At 39.2% G+C, this 24839-nt stretch overlaps 1 protein-coding gene across 1 annotated transcript in view; it reads left to right on the plus strand.

Moving 5' to 3' along the window:
- gpr158b (G protein-coupled receptor 158b) overlaps positions 1-23921 on the plus strand; it is a 59010-nt gene extending 35089 nt beyond the window's left edge. The window contains exons 6-11 of the mRNA XM_082172296.1: positions 5398-5507; positions 5909-6147; positions 10615-10753; positions 18234-18339; positions 18446-18592; positions 19772-23921. Of these exons, the coding sequence (XP_082028422.1) occupies positions 5398-5507; positions 5909-6147; positions 10615-10753; positions 18234-18339; positions 18446-18592; positions 19772-21514 (2484 nt within the window). The 3' untranslated portion in view covers positions 21515-23921. The remainder of the gene's footprint in view (positions 1-5397; positions 5508-5908; positions 6148-10614; positions 10754-18233; positions 18340-18445; positions 18593-19771) is intronic.
- Positions 23922-24839: the final 918 nt, after the last annotated feature.

The following is a 24839-nucleotide window of genomic DNA, read 5'->3' on the forward strand; positions in this document are numbered from 1 at the left end:
AAATTTGCCCATTGGCCTCTGTCCATCATGGCCTCCTAATCATCCCCATATACTGATTGGCTTCATCTTTCTGTCTCCTCTCCAAAAATAAGCTGGTGTGTGGTGGGCGTTCTGGCACACTATGGCTGCTGTCGCATCAGTGCTGCTGCACATTGGCGGTGGTTGAGGTGATTCCACCCTTCTAAGTAAAGCACTTTGAGTACCCAGAAAAGCCCTTTATAAATGTAACAAATTATTATTATTATACCAAAGGTGTTTTTTCCCCCCAATTTGGTTTTGATGTAACTTCTTGTGTGGACAAGTCAGTATATCTAACCAAAATGTGAAATGACTAACTTACATTAAGATTTTCACTATCCTGGTGATGAGTGTAAAAGGCATGTGCTCATTTATTTCTCTGAGAGGAGAAGTGCTGCTAATTGAGTCTTCCTCGTGGTTAGAAGCTACACATGGCAGAGCTCTTTGATTACACTGAAGGGGGCGTTTTGCTGTTTGCACATTTAAGAGGACGACTGTGGATCGGAAAGCTGTACTAGTGACTCTCCTAGGGGAGATAAGAACAGATGCATCATTCCATCAGTCTGTGCTGATATTTATTGAATTCTGCTGCTTTAAATAAGACCGGCACAGAACAAAAGGGACAGCAGGCTTGTCAGATAATGAACACTTCGCAAACTCAGGAGGATAAAAAGCCATGGATTAAACAAAGACAATCTGGAAAGCTTGTACTTGTACTTCATTCACACACATTATAACATGAGTATATTTGTGTGTTTAAGAGAGTTTTTTAAGTTTTGAAGGATCTCTCATTGTGTTTCCTAGTAATGAGCTGCACAGCTCTTATATGGGAAAACACATACAAGGTTTTGATATTTTACAACTACATCGGGATAAATCTCATGAAAACATGCCCTGCTCAATCAAAATAAAAAAATATATATTTTGCATCGAGTTTAAGGCCACCAAGACAATAATAATGTTACAATGTACAATCTCAGTATTGTTTTTCTAATTTTTTCTCATCATGAAAGGCAGTACAACAAATAATACCATGATACATACAAATATATCACAATCATATATCACTTTTTCTGTCCACATTATAGTAATGAGCATTTAGAGTGCATTAAATAATGTGAATGGAAAATGTTTAAAATGGAAATGTGCATGAAAATAATGTCACTATGTAAAACATCATAATGCTTCTAAAATATATTTAATTTTCTTTAACCTGTTAACTGTCACCCCCATTTGTGAGCATAGATCAGAACTGAAATGGTTGTAATTCTTGAATGTGATTGGAATACAGAGATTGTTTTAGAATGTCCTGAATAGGGGTGCAAAGGTTCAAATTACCCACAGTTCGGTTTGTATCACGGTTTTAGGGTCGCGGTTTCGGTACGGTTCCATATGTGCTATGTTCAGTGAATAAACGACTACTGTCAAATAAAAATAAAGGAAATAACAACAAATAATCAAACTACAAGCAACAGCACAAATAATTACAGTAGCACAAAGATACAAATAAACAGTGCTTTTCAGGTTATTTAGGTATAAACAGTAGTTTTCAGGTACAGATGTTGAGTAAAGTAGCTAATCAAATGTAAACCAATATTGCATATAATCTTCAATGTATAAATTATAAAGATGAATCATTATTAATTAAGTTACAAAAGTTATTCAGTCAAGAGCAGTCAGTGATTTCCTTGTCTTTTGTTGTTTGATTAACGTTAAAAACACATACAGACAGCAGGAATATTAGGCTGCTGTCACTTTAAGACGTAATGCATGGATCCAGTACACTGATACTGATACAAATGCTTTGTCTTTCTTGACTGTTTACGATCACTTAAGAAATAACCGACCATGTTTGCTAGGATACTCGACAAGACGGGCATGTTGACATAATTTTTCTGTGAATTTGTCCGTTCAAGCCCAAGACTTGAAAGAGAACTCATTATTTGCATGCTATTAACACCCGGGTGATGACGGCGTAAATGAATATCAGAAAGAGCAGTAAATCATATAGAGCATACGTCACTCGGATTGAACAAAGTTTAGGGGAAGCCAGAATGCATATATCCATCAACAGAAACATACATTAGCCTCTGTCCACACCCCTAATCCTGAACTAAACTTTTTTTAATATAAAAAAACAGGGCCGGCCCGAGGCATAAGCGAACTAAGCGGCTGCTTGGGGCCCCCTCGCCACCAGGGGGCCCCCAATAGAATTTTTTTTTTTTTTTTTTTTACATATTAATTAACTTAAACAAGTGACATAAATGAATGAAAGGATTAATAATTCAAGACAAGAAAATTCTGATTTCATGATCAATATACCTGCCTACAACTGCTGCTGCGCATAACCTCGCGTGCATAGACAATTTGTGCGCAGTCACGGTAATGTAATGTTAAGCCATGTCACAAAAAAATTTATTTGATCAATGATTTATCCTTTAAATGTAATGATATTCAGAACAGAACAAGAATAAAAAAATAACTATAAACAAGCCAAAACGAAATAATTTAAAGCGAAAGTGAAAGTAAGCGCCGTTGGGCTCACGTATCTCTCTCATTAGAATCAAAATGTTTCAACATTCGCGATGGATTTGGATGGTAAACTATTCTTTATCATAGGCTTTGTACTTCACTCACGTTCCAATATCGACAGAAAAAATCATCCTCTTCACACGCGCAAAAATGTGCTTGGAAACATCACAGTAGTGCAGTGCTTACGCTGAATGGTATGAATTGTACTACTGACTATTTAAACAGAGCATTGTCATTTTTATATGTTAGGTTGACTATTTTATTATTATATTTTATTACGGCTATAACGAACAGGCTGCAATGTCAAGATTGCAATGCTGGAATATTTTGTGTGTGTGTGTGTGTGTGTGTGTGAGGCGCGGGCGCGATCGAACAGTGGAAAACATAAAAACATACTCCGTCATTTCATACAAGACATCATTCAAACTGCAAAGGGTTGCAAAACGTTGGAGGATATTTTGCAAATAATTTATTTAATATTTTTTGTGACAGTTTGTTTTCAGAAGTTTCAAAAAGTTAGTAAAAGAGTAAAGAAAAAGTTAAACAATTTTTCAAGTATCTATTTTTTATTAAGTATTTATTTTGTATTAATACATAACCTCATTGTATTAATTTATAATGTAACATTATAGTGTGACATTGTGTCAATAATCGTCAAGCACAGGTGACTCTGCGTGGTGGGAGGGGGCCCCCAAATCAAATTCTGCGTAGGGCCCCCAAAAGGCTCGGGCCGGCACTGATAAAAAATACATATTTGTCATGGTTATGGACTCTTATTTTGATATTCTGTTTTGTTTGGTTTAGCGCTTGTTTCCTAGCCTGGAAATCCAGACCTAAATCTAAAAGATTAATGGTCTGGTGTCGGTCAATGAAAATCGGCCAGCTCGAGGGGCGGCACCAAGCATGCATTTGAAAATCTCACAGCACGCAATTGGATAACACTACGACCAATCACAACAATAAACCCCATACGCTTAGCTACCAGCGGAGCTAACTGGTAGATTAGACTCTTCCGGTCGGCAAAACAGCAAAAACACCCTTCTTGCAAAGGAACGATTCGAGCGGCGTCTTCTGTTCCTCTTTTGGGAAAAAGCCAAGTCTAACTCGTTCATTGTAGCGGCCAAAGCCGTTTCAAACAACTGGTGTGCATCCATAGGCATCTTGCAATGTTTACTGATGACTTCGACGTCACAGCGCTGTCGTCATCTGTTTAGCTCGCCTCTGGCCCGCCTATATCAGATAACCCGATATGATTGGTGCAGCTCAGATCGAGGGGCATATTTAATGAGCTCCATTGCTCGACACCAGAGTAACTCAGGGCCGCGGGAAGAGGTTTTAGGTTGGGGGTGCTGATTTTTTTTTGGGGGGGGGGGGGGGGGGGGGGGGGGTCACCACTTTTGAATTGGAAACAATATCAAGACTATAAAACTCCTCAAAAAACGCGCACACACTCAAACCTGACTGCACATCACATTTTTGACTTTATTGATTCTGCTTTTATTCCGGAGTCCCTTTTATTTTATTGCTCCGGAGTCGCATATCAGTCACAAAATGCGCCACGGGGAAGAAAAAAACATCTATAGCCTAAGTCGCACTGGACTAAGTCGCATTTTTTTAGAAATTTATTTCACACAAAAAAAAAAAAAAAATGTTACAGACAGTTCTCCGTTACGGACGTGAGCGCTCTAAAGCGGCACTAAAATAATGTTTTAAAACTTTCACAGAGACCTCAAACTGAAAGCACAAAGCCTGTCTTTAAATTTAATTTCGTTTTGTATTAATTGTATCTTAATTTTAATCGATGTTTCATCAACAAATTGTCTGGATTTAATAAGAAGTAGCCTAAATATAGGCTATTAGAAAATAAATAATCAGGATACGGAGGCGCTGGCGAACCTGGAGCTCGTCTCACAATGAAACTCAGCGTGGGCCTATAAGGTAGCCTATTGCCTCACAGACCTGAGACATATAGATAGCTTGAAATGTCTACTTTTAAGCAGAACAATTCAAAACGAAAGAAAACAGACTGCGCTGCTTATGTAATTCGTATTAATGTGCATTTCTCTCTGGCGCTGCGAAGATCGCGAGTCGTCAGCACCCCCAGCACCCCCAGCACCCCCACTTCCCGCGTCCCTGTAACTCGCTGAGCAAATTCAACTTGTGCTCTCGCGAGAACTCTGGTTTACCAGGGTACTTGTTTCCTGCGTTTCTGTTTATATCCTTGTTTGTTTCTATAGTTACCAATTATTCCCAACGGTGTCTTGTAGTTCTCCCTGTTTGGTTATGTGTTTTGTCGGTTATCGTGCTTAATTTACGTGTGTAGTTTGCTACTGATTCTCCTGAGTGTTATCCTGTGTTATTCTCTGTGTTCATAAAAGACTTTGTTATTTTTTGCATCCTGCATTACAATATTTTACAATATAATTTGGACTCTAAAATTGCCAGAAAATCAAAGCCATGACTAGCCAAGTTGTGTTCCATATTTTATAAAAGGTTTTAAAAAACTGTTTCCATGGTAATGCAATATCCAATTTCGGTTTATGTTTTTTGAATGATCCCTAATTTATGATGATTCCTAAAATATGTCATAAGAAAAAAGGCAATAATAAGCATGCAACATATATTTTCTTATTTCTGTCTTTTGATTTTGAATGTGAAATATAACTGAGACATAGTCTTAACAGATTTCATCAGATTAAGCCAGCTACCTTATGTTTTCTGAAGAGCATCAGTGAAATTCTTCACATAATTACAGCCACAATATATGAAGAAATAAATGCCACAAAAAAAAAAGCACCCAGTGATTCATGAATTTCATTACTCCCTATTTTTATATTGTCTCATCAGGTTATGATACAATATTTTAATCCAAGTGTTATCCGGTGTATTCTCCTGAGATGGGCCCGTTTGCTCGGCTTTGCCATCGTTTATGGAACAGTGATTCTCAAATTGTACAGGTAAAAATAATGCTGCCAACTTCACTATAAGAAACTGAATGATCAGCGATAGTTTCAAAGTAAAATTATATAGAAATAATGTCATTTTGAATTGAATGTAAATTTAATAAATTAACAATCACATATGATAAGTTAACATTAGGTAACAGTTAACAGAATTTCAATTGAGTTAAAATTACTAAACTTTTATACTAAAAACATTTATACTTAGTGGCTGAACAGAAGAGGGAAAGGATCAGTAAACAATGAAGCTCCTGCTTCATTTCACAAAAATAAATTCATAATATTTTACTGTAAACGTAGATATTATCCGTCTAACAATTATGCTCTTGCTGAAATCTACATGAGTGTTGATTTAATTGATCTTATGTTTGTGTCTTGTCCTTCCTTTTCATACCAAGGGTTTTAAAAGTGTTCCTGTCACGCACTGCCCAGCGGATCCCGTATATGACCAGCTGGAGGGTTCTGCGTCTGCTTGCTGTGATTTTGCTGGTGGTTGTGTGGTTCCTAGTGGCCTGGACCTCAGCCGTATGCCAGAACCCCGACACCCATCACGCCCTCATTGACATCGGTGTCACCCCAGAGGGCCTACAGTTCAGCATGTGTCTATTGGACAGCTGGGACTACATGATGGCTGCTGGTCAGTTCTTATTCTTATATTAATTCTACTTGAACCAGTATCAGAGAGCAAAATTCATACAGCAGCCCAAAAATATAAACGGATTTCCATTGTAACCAATGCAATCTACCAAGAGCAGTGCTAATTAAAAATAATGTGGCTTGGCAAACAATATGTTCGGGTAACAGATAACTGTGTCCACTCCTTTTCATTGTTAATGTTTCACTGCATGTCTTTATTAAATCATGACTGTAGTTTAACGCCAAAAGAGGGTTTGTGCTGGCTCAAAAACATTTAGTAGATCTAACCCTCAAACCATGAAAAAATGTATTAATATCATTAAATGAGATGCAGATATTAAATATTCAATATATTCTTCAGTTGTGCTACCAACAGCCTCAGACAAGGGAAAATGAGGCAAGAATGGCAAACTCTCAGGGTCACGGATGCAGCTTTGACAGAAGAGATGTGAGATGTATAATCTGATCATTTGAGTGTGGCCAGACAGCATTTAAGGCATGAGGGTGTGAGACGTGGCCAGTGATGCAGAGACAGTTCTCTTTGACAGCTCGAGTACCTTCTGCTTACAGCATGAAGCACAGGAGGAACTGGAAACTGCCCTCAAAACTCATTAAATATTTTCATGCAAACTCACAAAGACATCCTGGCTTGTATCATTAATGTACAAGATTTGAATGGAGAAAATAGAGATACAGGCTATATTTATTGTACTTTTTTGTCCTTCTTGAAGATACAAAATTAGTCTAATTTCTCTCATTCCTTATTCATCTCCTTTTGTTAGGCAAAAACATTTTAAATTTTGAATGAACTATTACTTTAGCACAGGGTTATAATAGTTAACTAAAACTAAAAGCATAAAAACATTTTCGTTACTTGAAATAAAATTAAGGTTAACTTAAATATAATAAGAGTGGGTAGCATAAGTGGGTAGAAGTACAAGTTGTGGCTGAGTCAGGAGGCCCTTCTGTTCTTCCTGTGTTGCTGTGAGCTTCCTTTGAGTGCTCCGTTTTCCCCCAGATGCTGCGTTTGGTATTGATGCTACGGGGAATGCCATCAGTGTGACCGGTGTCTGAGGCACGTGTAAACAAAAGCCAAAATTCATTGGCGGACGGCAGTCCATGACGTCACACACATGAGTAAAAAAGGACACACGAGTTACACGTCATCAACTCTTTTGTCTGAGGGAGACGCGCAGGCAGGCCCAAGGTGTGGCAATGAGACACAGCATCTCATTCCCCTTCTCAGGGAACCAGGTTGCATACACAACCTAAGACGTTCCCTTTCAATATGGAACTTCGATGCTGCATTTGGCATTGATGCTATGGGGAATCAATACCTACTACGCCATGCTGAGTGAAGTCCTGCCTCACTAGGCTTTGAATAGGCACAAACATAGTGGGCATAGCATAAATTTACTAATTGAGTCTGACTCAATAAATTTACATAAATTGAGTCAGAAGCGTGACAACCCCATGGGCACAACCCATGTGACAATCATCACAGCTGCTTATTATTTAGTTCATTATCTCTGTCTATTTAAGTTCCTCTGTTTGTATCACTCATGGTCCGGTATTGTTTGTTCGAAAATGGATTATGCAGCGAAATTCGCTGCCCTAGCCCGAGAAGAACTTCCTCCAATGAACTTTGCCCTTCAATTCAGTCAGCTTACTTTAAAGACAGCCCTCAATGATGAGACTTTAAGGCCCAATCCCAATTCTATTTTATACCCCTTCGCCTACCCCTAACCCTTCGCCTACCCCTTACCCTTGCCCCTTGAAACAGAGTGGCAAGGCGTAGGGGTGAAAATATTCCCCTAAGAAATGGGACACCACTACCACACCGTTACACGTCATTATACGTCGTTGCTAGCGCCTACGTCACAGGAGATGCGCCAATGTTTATCACAAACTTCCAAGATGCCGTCGTCAGCGGTAGTCTTGCGTGAGTTACAGCTATTTTATTTTTTTTCTTCTGAAGTTCGCAGAAAACAACGGAGATGACGATATCTTCGCCGCCTAATGCTGCGTTCACACCAAACGCGAATAGAGCGTCTGGCGCGAGTGATTTCAATGTTAAGACGCGTTTACGTGCGTCTGGAGGTCTTGCGGCGCGAATGAGGCGTTTAGCGCGGCGCGGTGGACGCGAATTTGCCTCATTCGCTCGTCCACTTCGCTTCAAACTTTTGCTTTTTACACGCGTCATATTGTTAACGAACTTTAGCGATTTTTTTGCAACCTTTTCTTTGAAGAACATGACCGTAAATATGAACACAAGATTGAATGTAACATAAAGAAAATGATTATTGGCAGTCATGTTGCCTCTGTAGCCGGTGTATGCAGGTACATTTCTCATACCCCTTCGTTTGAAGTGTGGTCCCGAAAAATCTTCGTTTCAAGGGCTATCTGGCCCTTCCCCCTACCCCTACCCCTCCAACCAAAAGAGAATCGAGACAACCCTACCCCTTCACGGGAACACGCAAAACGGAGGGGTAGGGCCAAGGGGTAGGGGCAAGGGGTGAATTGGGATTGAGCCTAAAGCTTCTGGATCAGGGCTAACTACTACCATCCAGTAGACTTCCCAGACACCATAGAACTTGATTGAACGGAGGCCATCATCCGGTGTCTGGAGAGCGTCTACCCCTTGATCCAGACCGCAGCCAGACCCAGAGCCCAGCCCAACACCACCCCTAACCCACCTCTGCTGGATGCCTGCATCCCTTCACCTTCCCCTTTCCGCGACGTGAAGCCTCAGGTCCTTCTACCACCAGCTTCGCCTGAGTGAGGGGATCCTTTGGCTCTGCCTCCGGCCTCTGATTCCTTCGCTCCACCTCTGCTTGTCGGCCTGTCAGCTCTGCCTTGCCTCCTCCCATCCTCGGCTCCACCAGAGACCCTCAGCCTTGCGGCTCCACCAGGCTCCCTCGTCCCTCCGGCTCCTCCTCGGTCAGTCGTCATCCTGTTTGCGCCGCGGACTTACAAGCCATCCACCGCTTTGCTCCAGCAGGCTCCGCCCTCTCCCCGGATCCACCTTGGTCCTCGAGCCCACCGGCTCCGCATAAGTCCTCAGGCACTCGGGCTCCACCTCGAACGCTCATCGCCGCACCCTGCCTTGGTCTCCAGAGCCAGCGGTGTCACTCAAGCCCATCAGCTCTCCGTCTGCACCCTGGGATCCCCTCACATCGGCTCTGTCTCGCGGATGTCGTCAGCCATGTCAACACCTTGGCTCCTCCCTCCATCAACTCCACCGTGGCCTATCGTTCATGGCTGAGCTCTGGGTCACTCCATCCATCATCTCCTCCTTGGCTTCTTTCTTCATCATCACCTCCTTGGTCTGTCCTGCCTGCTTTTACCAGCCCTTCGCCATCTCCTCTCATCAGCCCTTCATCGGCTCCTCGTCCACCCCCCCAAGCCCCCAACTTTCCTCCCTGACCACATCTGTTACGGCGCAAGGTCACACCTTCCGGGAGGGGGGCGTAATGTCACGGATCTGTTCAGTTAGTTTCATTTTCATGGACTTTTTTGTTTGTTTTTTAAGTCACATGTTCTCATTTGGCTTATAGTTTCCCACCAGTCATTAGTTTATATGGACACTGATTAATAATTACAGCTGCTTATCATTTAGTTCATTATCTCTGTCTGTTTAAGTTCCTCTGTTTGTGTCACTCATGGTCAGGTATTGTATGTGCATAGCACACTGTTTCATGTTGTTTGCCTGCGTTGAATAAATCTAGCTGTTACCGGGAAATACTTATTCTGCCGCCTACATCTTTGACCTGGGATTGTTACAGACACTAATATTTTCACAGTTTTTTTACCCACTAAGGAGGTAATCTTATTCGAATGCAGCCAATTTGTGAGTATTGTTTTTTTGTTTTTTTTTTGACAATCCATTAAAATTAACATTTGGAGATCCATGTTAGCATGCAACCATTGAGTTGTGTCTATTTAAAGTCATTCTCTCTCATTATATTCACGTCACACTGTAAATTCCACAAATCAGCTAAAACCAAATATTGTGCTGTAGATTCAGCAGTGATGCAGGAAACATTGTCTTAGTGTTCTTGTATGGTCTTCAGTCCATGTAGGTGGAAGAATGCAAACGTTTAGGAATGGAGATAAATGTTATAAAAATAGTTTTTTTTTTTTTTTTTTTATGTAACTGATTCTGAATAAGAAAGGGTTCTGGATTCCTAAACCTACTGCATACTTAAATGGGAAAAAATAATATCATCTTCATTCAAATACTAAAACATTTTTTGTTTTAGGTTGTTGTTGTTGTCTCAAACGTTATTTTTAAGATGTTCATGCACCATTGACTTGTTACTTTGAGTGATGTGGCAAAAGAGGGAGGGAGGGGAAACAGCCTTTCAGGCTGTGTGAAATCACATCTTTTCAGCTGGCATTCCCAGACTTGACACACTAAATAATTAGTGACGGCAATGTGCTGTGTCTTCTTGTGTTCCTGTTCTAGCGGAGTTCCTGTTCCTGCTGTGGGGCATCTATTTGTGCTATGCTGTAAGGACCGTCCCCTCCGCTTTCCACGAGCCTCGCTACTTGGCAGTCGCCATTTATAATGAACTCCTCATCTCTGCAATATTTCACATCATTAGGTGAGCAATGTGCATTAGTTATGAGTAGCAATAGCAGAAGCATGATTAAGATGACATGCTTTCCATGTTTATTTATGAGACAGGCTGCTTTATGAGCGGTATGCAACACTATACTTGAGGAATAACATGACAGCTGAAATGCAAATGAAATACAAACTGATTTTTTAAAAGGTTTTTCATGTGCAAAGAGTTCTATTATTCTCTGTATAGCATCAGTGGCGCAGAGGGCCCATATGCAAAAAATGTTTAATGAGCCACAAACAACAAGTGCAACGAATAAGTGTTTATGCAGAGTATCAGAACAATACCATACCAAACACATTGCTTCACAAAGGACATTTATATCTCATTGTTTTCATGTGAGTAGCCTGATAAATTCATAATCTCTTTAAAGTAACCGGCCATCCAGATCCAACACAAGAGTATTAATAATAGTGAAAAATTGTCTATAAATAAATTTGAAACTTATCAATTTAATACATTTAATAAACCAATTAGCGGTGCATAAAACGCAATTTTGAGTGGTATACCTCTACCCAAAAACCTTTAACAACCAGAACGGAACTAACATAAGTAAGGGATAATCCACATGGATAATCCACGTGGAGGTAAAGAACCACCCGACTCAAAGCGGAGACTGGAATGGTTAAAAATTACAGTTATTAAGTTATTTTGTCTACAGGTTGTTGAATCTAGCATTCTGCCCACTATAAATCAGACACAGAGATAAAGCAGTTTGGTAAGATTACATTTATTTGAATGAATCAGAGAGAGAGAGAAAGAGAGAGAGAGAGAGATTGTGCATGTGAATTACCTTCGTCTATGCTACTAAACCTTGCATATAATGCTTAACAACTTAAGGCTGGAATACACTATTTTACTCTTGCTGACTTTGTAACTGGGCATCACACTAAACGACTGAGGATCAATGATTTTTCAAGTCATTCCGAACACAACAAACGCACACGTAAACGTGCTTCGTTTCTAAAAATGCAAAATGAAAACAATGTGTTCTAAATATGTGCTCAAAATATCAAACATGTTTGAAATCTGTGTCCATCATACACTACAGGATTTTCTGTAAAATCTGTCAACTTTGATCGCCCAAAATCTGCAGACTTTCAGCAACTAGCATCAACACATCTAGACTGAAAATCGGGACAGAAGTCGTGTAATGTATTCCGGTTGTTATCCTACTATAACGTTAACTAGTTAAGAACAGCACTTTTGCCTGTTTAGAGCAAGACATTCGGATAACATTCTTGTTTTTTTATCAGGCATTGAGGAAGCAGGATAGGATTCTGCAAGAGCATAGGATACACAACAACACAACAATCTAAGAGCAGAGGCTAACTGCTAAATGCCTTGAAATTCAACAAAACACTTTCAAACATATCACCAGCTAAAATATATGTTGTTTAATTTAACAAGTAAATTTAACAAGTATCGCTGTGTCCTTTCCTTCTAGTTGTTTCAGTAAGGCGTTAAAGTGATTCTCTAATCTCTACAGCATGCCATTTCATTCCCTCAAGAGTGTCTAAATGTCAGTTACTACACCCACAAGAAACAGATTACCTGTTTTCTTTTTTAGAGAATGACAGTATAATACCCACATCTTATGAAACTCCAACCCACATCCACTTATATTTACCACAGCAGTCTTAAGAAAGCTTCTTGAAGGAATGTTCAGTATTCAAAACACTAAACACAAGGTCTATTGACGTTATTTGTGACAGAATGTAATGATTATTACTAACAGTAATTTAATGTCTTCTACATTTTTAGTAGTGCACTTAGAAGTAAACCAGGCCAACATACCAGAGGGTTTAAAAGCAGAAAAGTGAAGCTTGTATTTTTGTTTAAGCACTGATATTAATTATTCATTAAAAACCTGTTCATTTGAGCTGTTGTAATACTTAGATGGTTGCACTTCTTGATGAGTACTCCATGTAAACAGTTTTTAATGGAGAGTTTCAGAGTCTAAGGGCGCTTTCACACTGGCAGTTTAGTGCGGACCGGGGGACGGTTCGCATGAAAAATCGTTAATGTGAACGCTGTCATCGGACCCGGGTGCGCACTAGAGTACCGAACCCGAGACTAGCTGGAGGAGGTGGTCTGAGCTCGGTTGCTCCCGAACCGTGGCGCGGTTCGCGTTAATGTGCAAGCAACACGGACTCGGGTGCGCGCTTGTTCAGGAAGTATAGTATCCCGCGCATGCGTATCACTGTCGATATCATTGTTTGATTGCGTTTGCGATGACGTAAGATCACTGCAAACGCACCTGGGTTCGATACAATTAATTGAGTGTGAAACCAGACCAACGCTGCGGGAGGCGCCGGGAACTAGCGCACTCGGGTTCGGACCGCAGCAAACGAACCCAGTGGAAAAACGCCCTGAGTCTGCTTTTCAGGTTTTGTATTCTGTTTGATATATGTTCTAGTGTTTGCTGTTAGTTTGTTAATTGGTTCTGTTCTCCTCCCTTCCCTGCCTGTTTGTTTCCCTGGTTACTAATTGATTGAGTAGTCTGTTCAGGTGTGTCTAGTTAATTACCTCATTAGCTCTTTTGTTTGCCCTGTGTATTTAACCCCTCAGTTTCAGTTACTTCCTTGTCCTGTATTGTTTAAATGGCAATGTTTATCATATTGGGCCAGTTGTTCAAAAAAAAAGTTTAATCTGGATCAGAATGATCTGGATTTGGAAATCCCATGTTTTGCTATCCAGGATCAGGTAATCCATTTTGTGCCGGTTTTTCAAAGCAAAATTGGATTTGATCACCCTGATCTGGATGTAAACATTTTCCGATTACCAAATCTGGATTACTGGTGCTCTACGGAACCCCCAAAGGGACATGGTCATGTAAAAAATATGAGATAGGATGGATAGATAGATATATAGATATATAGATAGATATAGATATAGGTATAGGTATATAGATATAGATATAGAGATATAGATAGAGATATAGAGATATAGATATAGAGATATAGATATAGATATAGATATAGATATATAGATACAGATATATACCTGTATGCTTTTGCGTTCTCTCAGAAAAGTTTCGTATAGCGATCACCAAAAAACGTTGTGTTCGCTTGCAAAAATCTTTTGACTGGTTCGTCTCTTATGATTGTGCCAATGTAGTTCATAAACAGTGATAAAACACTTTGAATTAAATGTAGCCTAATATTTTTGTTTGATTTTTACAGCTGTTTGGGGATTATTTAATGGTGCCAAAATCTCTTTTTGACTTTACAGTAGGCTACCAGAAGGCTTAATATGTAGCCTAATGTCTACTTCTAATGTATTATTTTAACAGTTAAGCTAATCAAAAGCAAAATAAAAATATGAGTGTGTATATTACATGATACAAATGTTGTATTTTTGACCAATTTTAAAGTTTTACTAAATTTTCTTCCTGGAATCCACCTTGAAATCCTACCCCCTGTTGGGATCAGGATAATCCTGTTTTTCTGGATCAAAGTTATCCAAATCCTACTGACAAGTTTTGAACAACACAAACTGAAGGTTTGATCCAGATTAAAACTAGGATTGGATTCCATGATCTAATCTGATTTCAGATTCCCTTTTTCCCTTTTGAACAACCCATTTTCAAGATTTTATCCAATCCGATAACCAAAATCCGATCAGCATACCTTTGAACAACTGGCCCCTTGGCCGTTGGCATGCTAAAGTTACCGGGTTTATTAGTGGCTCTATGTAGACACGCATATCTCCAGTTTTCCTGCAACCGGCATTCAGTGTGACACTGAATTGCAAAATTTGAAGGAATTTGTTTAACATGAATTGTAGGAGTTTTGTGTAACCATTCCCCCTAAAAATGACAACGTTTTCTGGGCCCCAATTAGAATGTAAAACTTGAGTCACATCAGCAGAACTTTGCACTAAACTTGTAAAAAGAAGGTGAAGACAGCTGGCCTCAGCTAAACGACAAGTATCATGAATACAGCACTGATAAGCCACTTGAGAGAAGGCTCATAAAATATGTCTGCTGAAGACAGCTTGTGCATAAAACTACTAAGGCTTAAAATAAACCCATTCACCCTGTTCCTGTCTTCTCTGCCATCTTTCAGAATGCTCCGTTGCTCCTTAATTTCACTCTCTTTGACCACACTTTCCTCGAGCTGTGGTTCTCAACTAGTAGGTCACAACCCAAAAATAGGTCACATGTTGTGTTCAGGTGATGTCAGAATGAATGTGTATGGGTTGAGTGCATATAAACACCATCGTAATTAGTCGTAATTAATTGCCTTAATCTTTAATGTGCCCATCAAGTGGAGTTGGAATTATTGTAATTACGAGATCCGAACACATGAATGAACGATCAAAGTCACATTTAAGAATGGGAAACTTAGAATTCTAGATGATACACAAGTGATGGCATTGGAATGGCTGTGTTGATTTAAAAAATAGCAGAAACACTTATCTGTAATGTAGATAATATAGTATATCTATAATCTATATAGAGATCCATGAGCGAAAAACAATTTTGCAGTGAATTATAATGAATTATTTTTGCAAGTCAGTCACTCAACTTTCAAGGTTTGCATTATGTAAGACATTTAATTTTGAGACCGTGAATAAATAAGTTATAGGAATTAATAATTGTCATTATTTTGAATTCAAATGTAGTTGTGTGATTTATAATGAATGCCTGACTCATTAAAGGCAGTACCATAAAGTTTTAACTTTTTGAGCATTTGAAATAAAGAATTATTGACAAAATCAAATTGGTATTCTTTATAATAAAATGTAATTTTGAATGTTGATGCTATAATTCAGTTTGTAGTCTTTTTGTATACTAAGAATACCAAGCTTTCCAGCAAATTCTGCTCATTGAACTGATTTATGAGGAAACAGATTTGTACAAAACTGCATTTCCCATTTTTCTCTGTGGCAGCATGAGAATGATAAAATACACAGATAAAGCATCAATTACCCACCTAATGTGCATTCTTTGCTTTCGATTTGGTTTTGTTAGGTTACATATAAAATGCTTCTTGCTTTGATAAGAAGTTAAAAAGAAAGAAGGGAATTTATGTGTAATTTGAAAGCACAACAGTATGAACTTTCCAGGAGAACTTGAATGCAGCATTATAGGTCTGCTCTGATAGGGCCACAGTCAACAGGGAAACAATGATTAAAAAAACAATGCTAAATGCAAATCTAAAAATACAAATAGCCATATACACTCACCTAAAGGATTATTAGGAACACCTGTTCAATTTCTCATTAATGCAATTATCTAATCAACCAATCACATGGCAGTTGCTTCAATGCATTTAGGGGTGTGGTCCTGGTCAAGACAATCTCCTGAACTCCAAACTGAATGTCAGAATGGGAAAGAAAGGTGATTTAAGCAATTTTGAGCGTGGCATGGTTGTTGGTGCCAGACGGGCCGGTCTGAGTATTTCACAATCTGCTCAGTTACTGGGATTTTCACGCACAACCATTTCTAGGGTTTACAAAGAATGGTGTGAAAAGGGAAAAACATCCAGTATGCGGCAGTCCTGTGGGCGAAAATGCCTTGTTGATGCTAGAGGTCAGAGGAGAATGGGCCGACTGATTCAAGCTGATAGAAGAGCAACTTTGACTGAAATAACCACTCGTTACAACCGAGGTATGCAGCAAAGCATTTGTGAAGCCACAACACGCACAACCTTGAGGCGGATGGGCTACAACAGCAGAAGACCCCACCGGGTACCACTCATCTCCACTACAAATAGGAAAAAGAGGCTACAACTTGCACGAGCTCACCAAAATTGGACAGTTGAAGACTGGAAAAATGTTGCCTGGTCTGATGAGTCTCGATTTCTGCTGAGACATTCAGATGGTAGAGTCAGAATTTGGCGTAAACAGAATGAGAACATGGATCCATCATGCCTTGTTACCACTGTGCAGGCTGGTGGTGGTGGTGTAATGGTGTGGGGGATGTTTTCTTGGCACACTTTAGGCCCCTTAGTGCCAATTGGGCATCGTTTAAATGCCACGGCCTACCTGAGCATTGTTTCTGACCATGTCCATCCCTTTATGACCACCATGTACCCATCCTCTGATGGCTACTTCCAGCAGGATAATGCACCATGTCACAAAGCTCGAATCATTTCAAATTGGTTTCTTGAACATGACAATGAGTTCACTGTACTAAAATGGCCCCCACAGTCACCAAATCTCAACCCAATAGAGCATCTTTGGGATGTGGTGGAACGGGAGCTTCGTGCCCTGGATGTGCATCCCACAAATCTCCATCAACTGCAAGATGCTATCCTATCAATATGGGCCAACATTTCTAAAGAATGCTTTCAGCACCTTGTTGAATCAATGCCACGTAGAATTAAGGCAGTTCTGAAGGCGAAAGGGGGTCAAACACAGTATATGGTGTTCCTAATAATCCTTTAGGTGAGTGTACATGTGAATTGTTACATCAGAAAAATGTATAAGCTCAACAATGTTTAAAAATCTATATGCACTGTGCATTTCTCATATTCAGCATCTTCACTTATATGCTTTTTCATTGAATTATTAGCTGCCAACAGCATAAAACCATCAATAAACACTGCAGTGATATGTTAATGTGCTAATTGACAGTCCACTTCTCATGCTCAGAACCTTAATAACATATTTGGCTCAGTGTTTGTTGTTTTATGCATTAGTCTGTTAAAATGTGTATCCATTTACAAAAATTTCAATATTAAGCATATGTCGTGTTGTTAATATTGCATATTTTTGGGTCTATGCAGCTAATGTTAATATTTTTTAAATATTTGATTTTAAGGATATTTTTTGTTTTCATTTGTACAATAACATTTTTTGGTAGAGCGTTGGGCTGCCTCTTGAAGCATGTGAAATCTGGGTCCTGAAGCAAAACGAGTCAAAACCTTTGCACTAGAGTATACTTGCAGAGTAAAAATACACTGCCATTATTTATGATGGAGGTATCATAGCGCCTAGCCATTTTAATAGAATATGTTTCTCCTCACTCTCATTCTTTGCCGATGTCTGCAACCCCTGCTGGTTTTAGCAGATAAGCTCTGTTTGTCTGAAAAGTGGTGATGCACTGTTTTGATGCTTTGCCAAAGCAGACCTTGAAAGGCGGTGGGATTAATGAGCCTGAATTTCATTACTCTTTGCGTAACTGAGGAGCGGTGACCTCCATTACCCCTACAACATTACCAGGATACTTAACCCTGTTGACTAAACAGCATTTAAATAAACCTAACAAACCCTTAGATGCCATGCCACATTCAATTACAATTGCCCTCATTATGCTGTTTGAAGCTCTATATTGTGATATTTGCTCCAGATCCTAAAATGTTCCTCCATTTAGCTTTGATCTGCCATAAAAAATAAATAAAATAAAAAGTCAGGGGAACAGCCTAGGTATGGTTGGAGTTGAAGTGAAAGTCAAGAAATGTCAAAAATCCTTTTTGGCACCTTTAACAAGCATTTGTCTCATCTACAGGTTCTCGCTTGGCACTGGGCTGCATCCAGACTGGATGCTAATATTATTTTTCGTCCATACGCACCTGACAGTGACAGTTACTCTGGGATTACTTCTCATTCCAAAGGTGATTATTATCCTTGTCCTTAAATCTATAGAATAGAAATCTATTGAACTTCTTGTGGTTATGTTTTTAATGAAATATTCATAGTTTGTTTCATCCTTCACTGCAGTTCTTGTTTACTGGAACTCATACCCGGGAGGATATTGCCACAGAGGCTTATGAAGAAGAGCTGGATATGGGTCACTCAGGCTCCTGCCTGAACAGCAGCATAACATCAGCCTGGAGTGAGCACAGTCTGGACCCTGAAGACATTAGGGTAAGACCTCTTTACTGGCCCTTGATCATTTACACACACATGTTGGGTTTCCATGTTTTATGGGAACTTTCAAGTATTGTTGGAGCCGATTATGTTGTGATCAGGGTGACTGGAGTTCGAACCCCAGCTCTTGGCCCTTTCCAATCCTGTTTTCCTCTTTACTTCCTGTTCACTTTCTACTATACTATCTAATAAAGGCAAAAACACCCAAATAAAATCTTTTTCACTTAAAGGGATAGTTCACATAAAAATGAAAATTATCCCATGATTTACTCACCCTCAAGCCATAGGTGTATATCTTCTTTCAGACAAACACAGTCGGAGTTATATTTAAAAATATCATTGCTCTTCCAAGCTTTATAAGCTTTATGGTAGTGAATGGCGGTCCCGATTTTGAAGTCCAAAAAAGTGCATCCGTCCATCATAAAAGTAATCCATACAGCTCCAGGGGGATAATAAAGGCTTTCTGGAGCAAAAATATCCATATTTAAAACTTTATAGACTAAAATAACTAGCTTCTGGCAGACGGCCTACGCAAGTTGACTTACACCAAAAGAGTAACCCCTGACGTGATGTATGAAGTAGTATGTAGGAGTATCGTAAGTTTTGACGCCTCTCACAGTTTAAAGAAATGGGTCTGGGCAAAAAACTCAAGATCCTCTTCTCTTATATCGAAGTCCTCAGACAAAAATTCTTGTTTTAGACTTGTTTAGACTAATTCGTAACCATGTTTTATTTTGTACTATCCTCTGCACTTTTGCTTTCGTCAATACGTCATCGATGCGTACGGCCGTCTGTCGGAAGCTAGTTATTTTAGTTTTTAAAATGTTTTAAATATGTTTTTTTTTTTTTTTTTATACAAACGCATCGCTTTGTTACAAAAGGCCTTTATTAACCCCCCATAGCCGTATGGATGGATGCACATCTAAATCTGGTCTCCTATTCACTGCCATTATAAAACTTGGAAGAGCCAGGATATTTTTTAATATATCTCCAATTGTAATCGTCTGAAAGAAGAAAATCATATACACCTAGCATGGCTTGAGGGGTAATTTTCATTTTTGGGTGAACTCTCCCTTTAATACATATTTTAATTAAGTTGTTTTTCTACAAGTGATGCAAGTAGGAAAATGTTGATTATGTCGTTTTTTGTGTGTGTGTGTTCTTTGCCTTTGTCAGGAGGAGCTCAAGAAACTCTATTCCCAACTGGAGATCTATAAAAGAAAGAAGATGCTGGCTAATAACCCTCACTTACAGAAAAAACGCAGTTCCAAGAGGGGACTTGGACGGACACTTATGCGCCGTATCACAGAAATACCTGAGACGGTGAGTCGCCAGTATAGCCGAGAAGATCGAGATGGAAGTGACCATGGGAGTAACAGAAGCACACTGAGGAGAAACCCCTTTGACCCGTCTCACTCTGGGAAGTCAAGGGAAGAATCCCTGAAGAGCAAGATGTTCTCACTGAAGAGATCTCATAGCTATGACCATACACATGATCAAGGTGGGGAAACCAATGGGGTGCCTGAAGATAAAATGGAGAACTCTTCTACTGAGGCTTCTCTGCTTGACACCTTGATGGGCCGGAGGTCCAACAAGAAGAACCATGAGGTGCCAAAGGTTGAGTTAGCTGAATCTACTGAGTCAGTGCCCTTAGTGTGCAAGTCCGCCAGTGCACATAATTTAGCACCAGAAAAAAAGTCTGCACAACTTCGGACCTCTATGTTACAGAAGTCACTGTCTGTCATTACTAACGCCAAAGAAAGGACACTGGGCATTGCGGGGAAGACTCACAGTGTGGAAGATGCCAGTAAAAAGGGTCTTAAAGCAAGGGATAGCACAGCGCTTTCAGAAGTCAATGAATCCCCTGAGTGTTTTCCAAAAATGATCATCAGCCAGTCGGTTGAGTACACCAAAACGCCTAGTAAGATGGGCATCATGAAGCAGCAGGTGAGCGGCAGTCAGCCCTCCATTTGTTCTGAACCAGGGAAGAGCAAGGACCTCTACGACCTCTCTGAGGTGTGCCCCTGGGAAGTGGAGGATTTACCCACTCCATCGGAGGGGAGGGCCCAAAAGCATGTTTCCATTGCCCCCTCTGAAACCACCACGATCCATGGGAGCAGTGCAAAAACTGGACACAAGTCTCAACACAAACAAAAAGGTTTGGGCCAATCTCCATCAAATCGCCGTCGCTCCAGAGATAAGACTGGGGACAGGGATGAAGGGAGGAAGCCTAAATCACCTCTCAACCTCACTGCCCACAAAGACGCTAGTCCATGGAACTTCGAAGATCCATCTGGCCAACAAATGGAGCCTGTAGGACTGTCCCCTGAGAGAACAAGACGCAAGAAAAGTGTCACACCCACAGATGGAAAGCCCAGGATGGTCCTCTCAGATATCTCAAAGTCCACAGGAAGCCTTTTGCAGCCTCCAGCTCTCATGGTGGATATCTGCCCTTGGGATTATGATCCCCCTCTGTCCCCCAACAAGGACAAGACTTCCAGCCCCACACACCATTCAAAGAGAAGAGATTCTTGCTCGAAAAGAAAAGGATCCTGCTCTTCCAAAGAGAAAGCTAAGGATAAAGAGGATGATAAACGAAGTTCCAAGAGCAAGGAGCGGAGGAGCTCCTCAAGCAAACCTTCTGAGAAACGACGCACAAGCCAATCATCAGAGGGAGACCAAGCTGCTATGGTGGCATCTGGCAGGAGAAGGAGCTCTACTAGAGACACCGCCATCAGCAGCAGTAAACGTCCTGAGGTTTGCCCCTGGGAGACAGAGCCATTGCCAAGTGTTACCTCAAATGATAAACACACTCCAACAACTGAGAACCACACAACACAAACACCGTCCTCTTACCTCAACATGGCTGAAGTTTGTCCATGGGACTTTGATGAGAAGTTGTCAGGGAATAGTGCCTGACACAATACTCACAAAACTAGACCACTCCAGTAGGATTTCTGAGATGGCAGATTCCATATTTGAAAGGCCTGTTCACACCAAGAAAGTTAACTGTAATAATAATTGGCTTCCACACCAACACCTAATGATAACATTCTGTATACTATAAGCGAGTGCTGCAATTATGTCGTCTGACGCTTTAAATACTCAAGCTCCTTAAAGTCGGGTGGATTCTGACAATTTTGTATCGTTCATCAGCTGGGAAAAAAAAAAAAGTCTTAAAGTGATACAAATTATATCATTCCTCTGTCGTTAATGTTATAGCTGTGGTGTGGTCTTTGATATTCTTATAGAATTTGAACAATGATTCAAACTTTACAGTTATTGTTGTAGTTATTGTTCTTGGTGTGCACAGGCCTTTAGCCTTATGTTTGCACTTATTTACTTAAAGTTTTCAATGCTTGTTAATGTAAAATGTAAAATTTCATCTACAAAAAAAATTAATAAATTTGCAAATGGTTTTCAATTGAAATTAACCTACAGTGCCTTGCAAAAGTGTTCAAACCCCTTTCATTTTCAGTTTCAAGCTTGATATTTTTATGTATTCATTTATATCAATAATTTTTATGTGACATTTATTTCATTCTATTTTAGTGTTTCCAGACTTTTTTTTCTTTTTCGGAAGGACAGTTTAAAAAAAGAAAAGGTGTTTTATTTTAATAATACAATGGATGTATACAATGGATACACTTTTTGTTCAGTTATCAGGAAGTGGAAACTACACTTCCAGACTACTGAGACACTGTGTAGAAAAGTTCAGCCCCTAAATAATGCTATCAATCTCTTTGAAGGATGTTTTTTTCAGTAAAGACTTGAGTGTCATGTGAAAACAGACTAAATAATGATATATATTATATTAAATGAAAAACTATTTCATGGTTCTCTCTATTCTTTTTAATAATAATGTTTTTGAATTTTTTTTGAATTTTTGAATTTTTTGAATTCTTGCAAATGACAGAATTCGTTTTTAGGGTTTGAATACCTTCACAAGGCACAGTCGGAAAGAGTGGGGTAAGATGAGACACCTCCTGTATCTAGGAATCTGCTATTTTTATGCAGTATATTTTAAGGTATAATATTTGGCTTTTCGTGATGGAATTGAGCACACAATCATAACCCTAGCTGTCACCCTTTTTACTCCAGTAAATAATTCTCAGGGCAGGCTTATTATTCATAAATTTTGAAGGTCAATTTGTAGTTATAATTACTGTATAGACATCATTGTATAGGCTTCATGGTATATCTCCACTCTCATATACAAATAACTTGATACAATTTTGAACTACAGGTATTTGAAACCAACATTTTACCAGAAAACAAGCATGTGTGTAACTGATTTAAAATCTAGTCCTTGCAATGTTCCCATGTGGCGACTAGCCCCTGCATAGCCCCTGTCTCTGCTGCATATCATACATGTTGTGGACTTGGTTGATGTACATCAGTAAATTGGCTAAATATTAACATTGAAATACTTACTACTTTGTGGGGGGAAATTGCTTTAAGGCAAGTTGAGCTTGTAAGAGATCATCTTTCAATGGCCTTATGTTAGAAATGCTCTCATAATATAAATTATTATTAGATGTCCTGATGTATGAAAACTGGCTCGTCTTACCCCATTCTTGCCTATGTTTTAAAATTTATTGTAAATTACTAAAATATACTAAACATTTATTTACAACTTTTATGAATAACAATATTCACCTAGTGCCCACTTGAAGTGAGAGTGATGGACAATTATAAGATCTGTCTTATAAAAATGCCCTACAATGTTTTCAACAATCTTTTATTTTATAAAATATACCCAATGAATGGTAAAGACCAGACAACTGTACACCAGCAGTTTGTGATTTAAATCAATTGTTTCATCATTCTCTGTAAAGCATTTTCTTCAGTAAACTGCATGAATGCAAGTAAAACCTTTTAAATCTATGTTGAATATTGACAGCGAACTACAGTTCAAAGCATTTGTTTGATCATTGCATGGGCACACCTATCTGTTGCATTGTTGTCGGTACAGAATTGTTTTTCCATTTTACAGAAACCTTCTTCTGTTCTGTTGTGATTTGTATCAGTATCAACTATTAAGTGATGTCACCCTATTGGTGATTGTTGCATCAGTGTTTACAAAATCACATGCTCTTGCATGACAGTAAGTAGGTCTGTCTTTTTACTGCACATGAAATTCCTAATCAGCAGGAGTGTTGTGAGTCTATTGAATATCTCAAAGCAAAGATATATTCATAACTTCAGTATTATGCAGTTGTTATGCTCAATAGTGATCCACCCTGGAACATTTCTACTGTAAATATATATTGTGTGCTTCTTTGTGATAGCATGTACATACAATACTTCCTGCAATAAACATATTGTGTTCTGATTTTACTGGTTGGCCTCATGATCCTCACCATACGCTTATATTATGATGTTTTTAATCTTATATCTTTTTTAACTTTAGTGAGTTTATAATGTTGCTGTTTGAGCATAAACAACATCTGCAAAGTTTAGACACTGAAAGTTCAAAGCAAAGCATATTTTATTTTACAGAAATCGCTTTTTTAGGACTAACACAAATGGCTGGTATAGGACTACAATGTGCTTCTTCACGGGTTAGTGACATCACTAACCCTAACATTTATATTTAACCCCACCTCCGGGAACGCGATTTATAGATTATCATGACAGAATATGCTAAATTGCTAATCAATTATTAGAAGATAGTTAACTCCACATCAGCTACATAAATTCATAACCATCCAGAAATGTCCTGTTGCATTCTACATGTTGTCACTTCTTGAGTCTTAAAAATTTTCAGTGCATGTCTGTGTGAGGTAATCGGAGCTGATAACACACACAAGCTGTTGTGTTGAAGCTCCGCCCCCTCTGCCGGGAGCAGCAGCTCATTTGCATTTAAAGGGACCCTCAAAAAGTGACAATTTTAACATGCTATAAAAATACCTGTGAGGTATTTTGAGCTAAAACTTCACACACTCTGGGGACATCATAGACTTATTTTACATCTTGTGAAAAGGGCATTATAGGATCCCTTTAAACAATTAAGACAACAAGTTAAGTAAAAATATAATGAATAGCCTATGTCAGGGATAGGCAACTTCGGTCCTGGAGGGCCACTGTCCTGCAGAGTTTAGCTCCAACCCTAATTAAACACACCTGAACAAGGCTCTACTGGTCTTAAAACATGCTATATCAAGGGAAATAATTTCCATTAAAAAAAACTTATTTCTAGGATCCATAAAAAGCTGTATCATCTCTAATGTGAAAAAGTCCA

Source organism: Leuciscus leuciscus (genome assembly GCF_965113295.1).
Source record: "Leuciscus leuciscus genome assembly, chromosome: 6".
NCBI classification, from domain to species: Eukaryota; Metazoa; Chordata; class Actinopteri; order Cypriniformes; family Leuciscidae; genus Leuciscus; species Leuciscus leuciscus.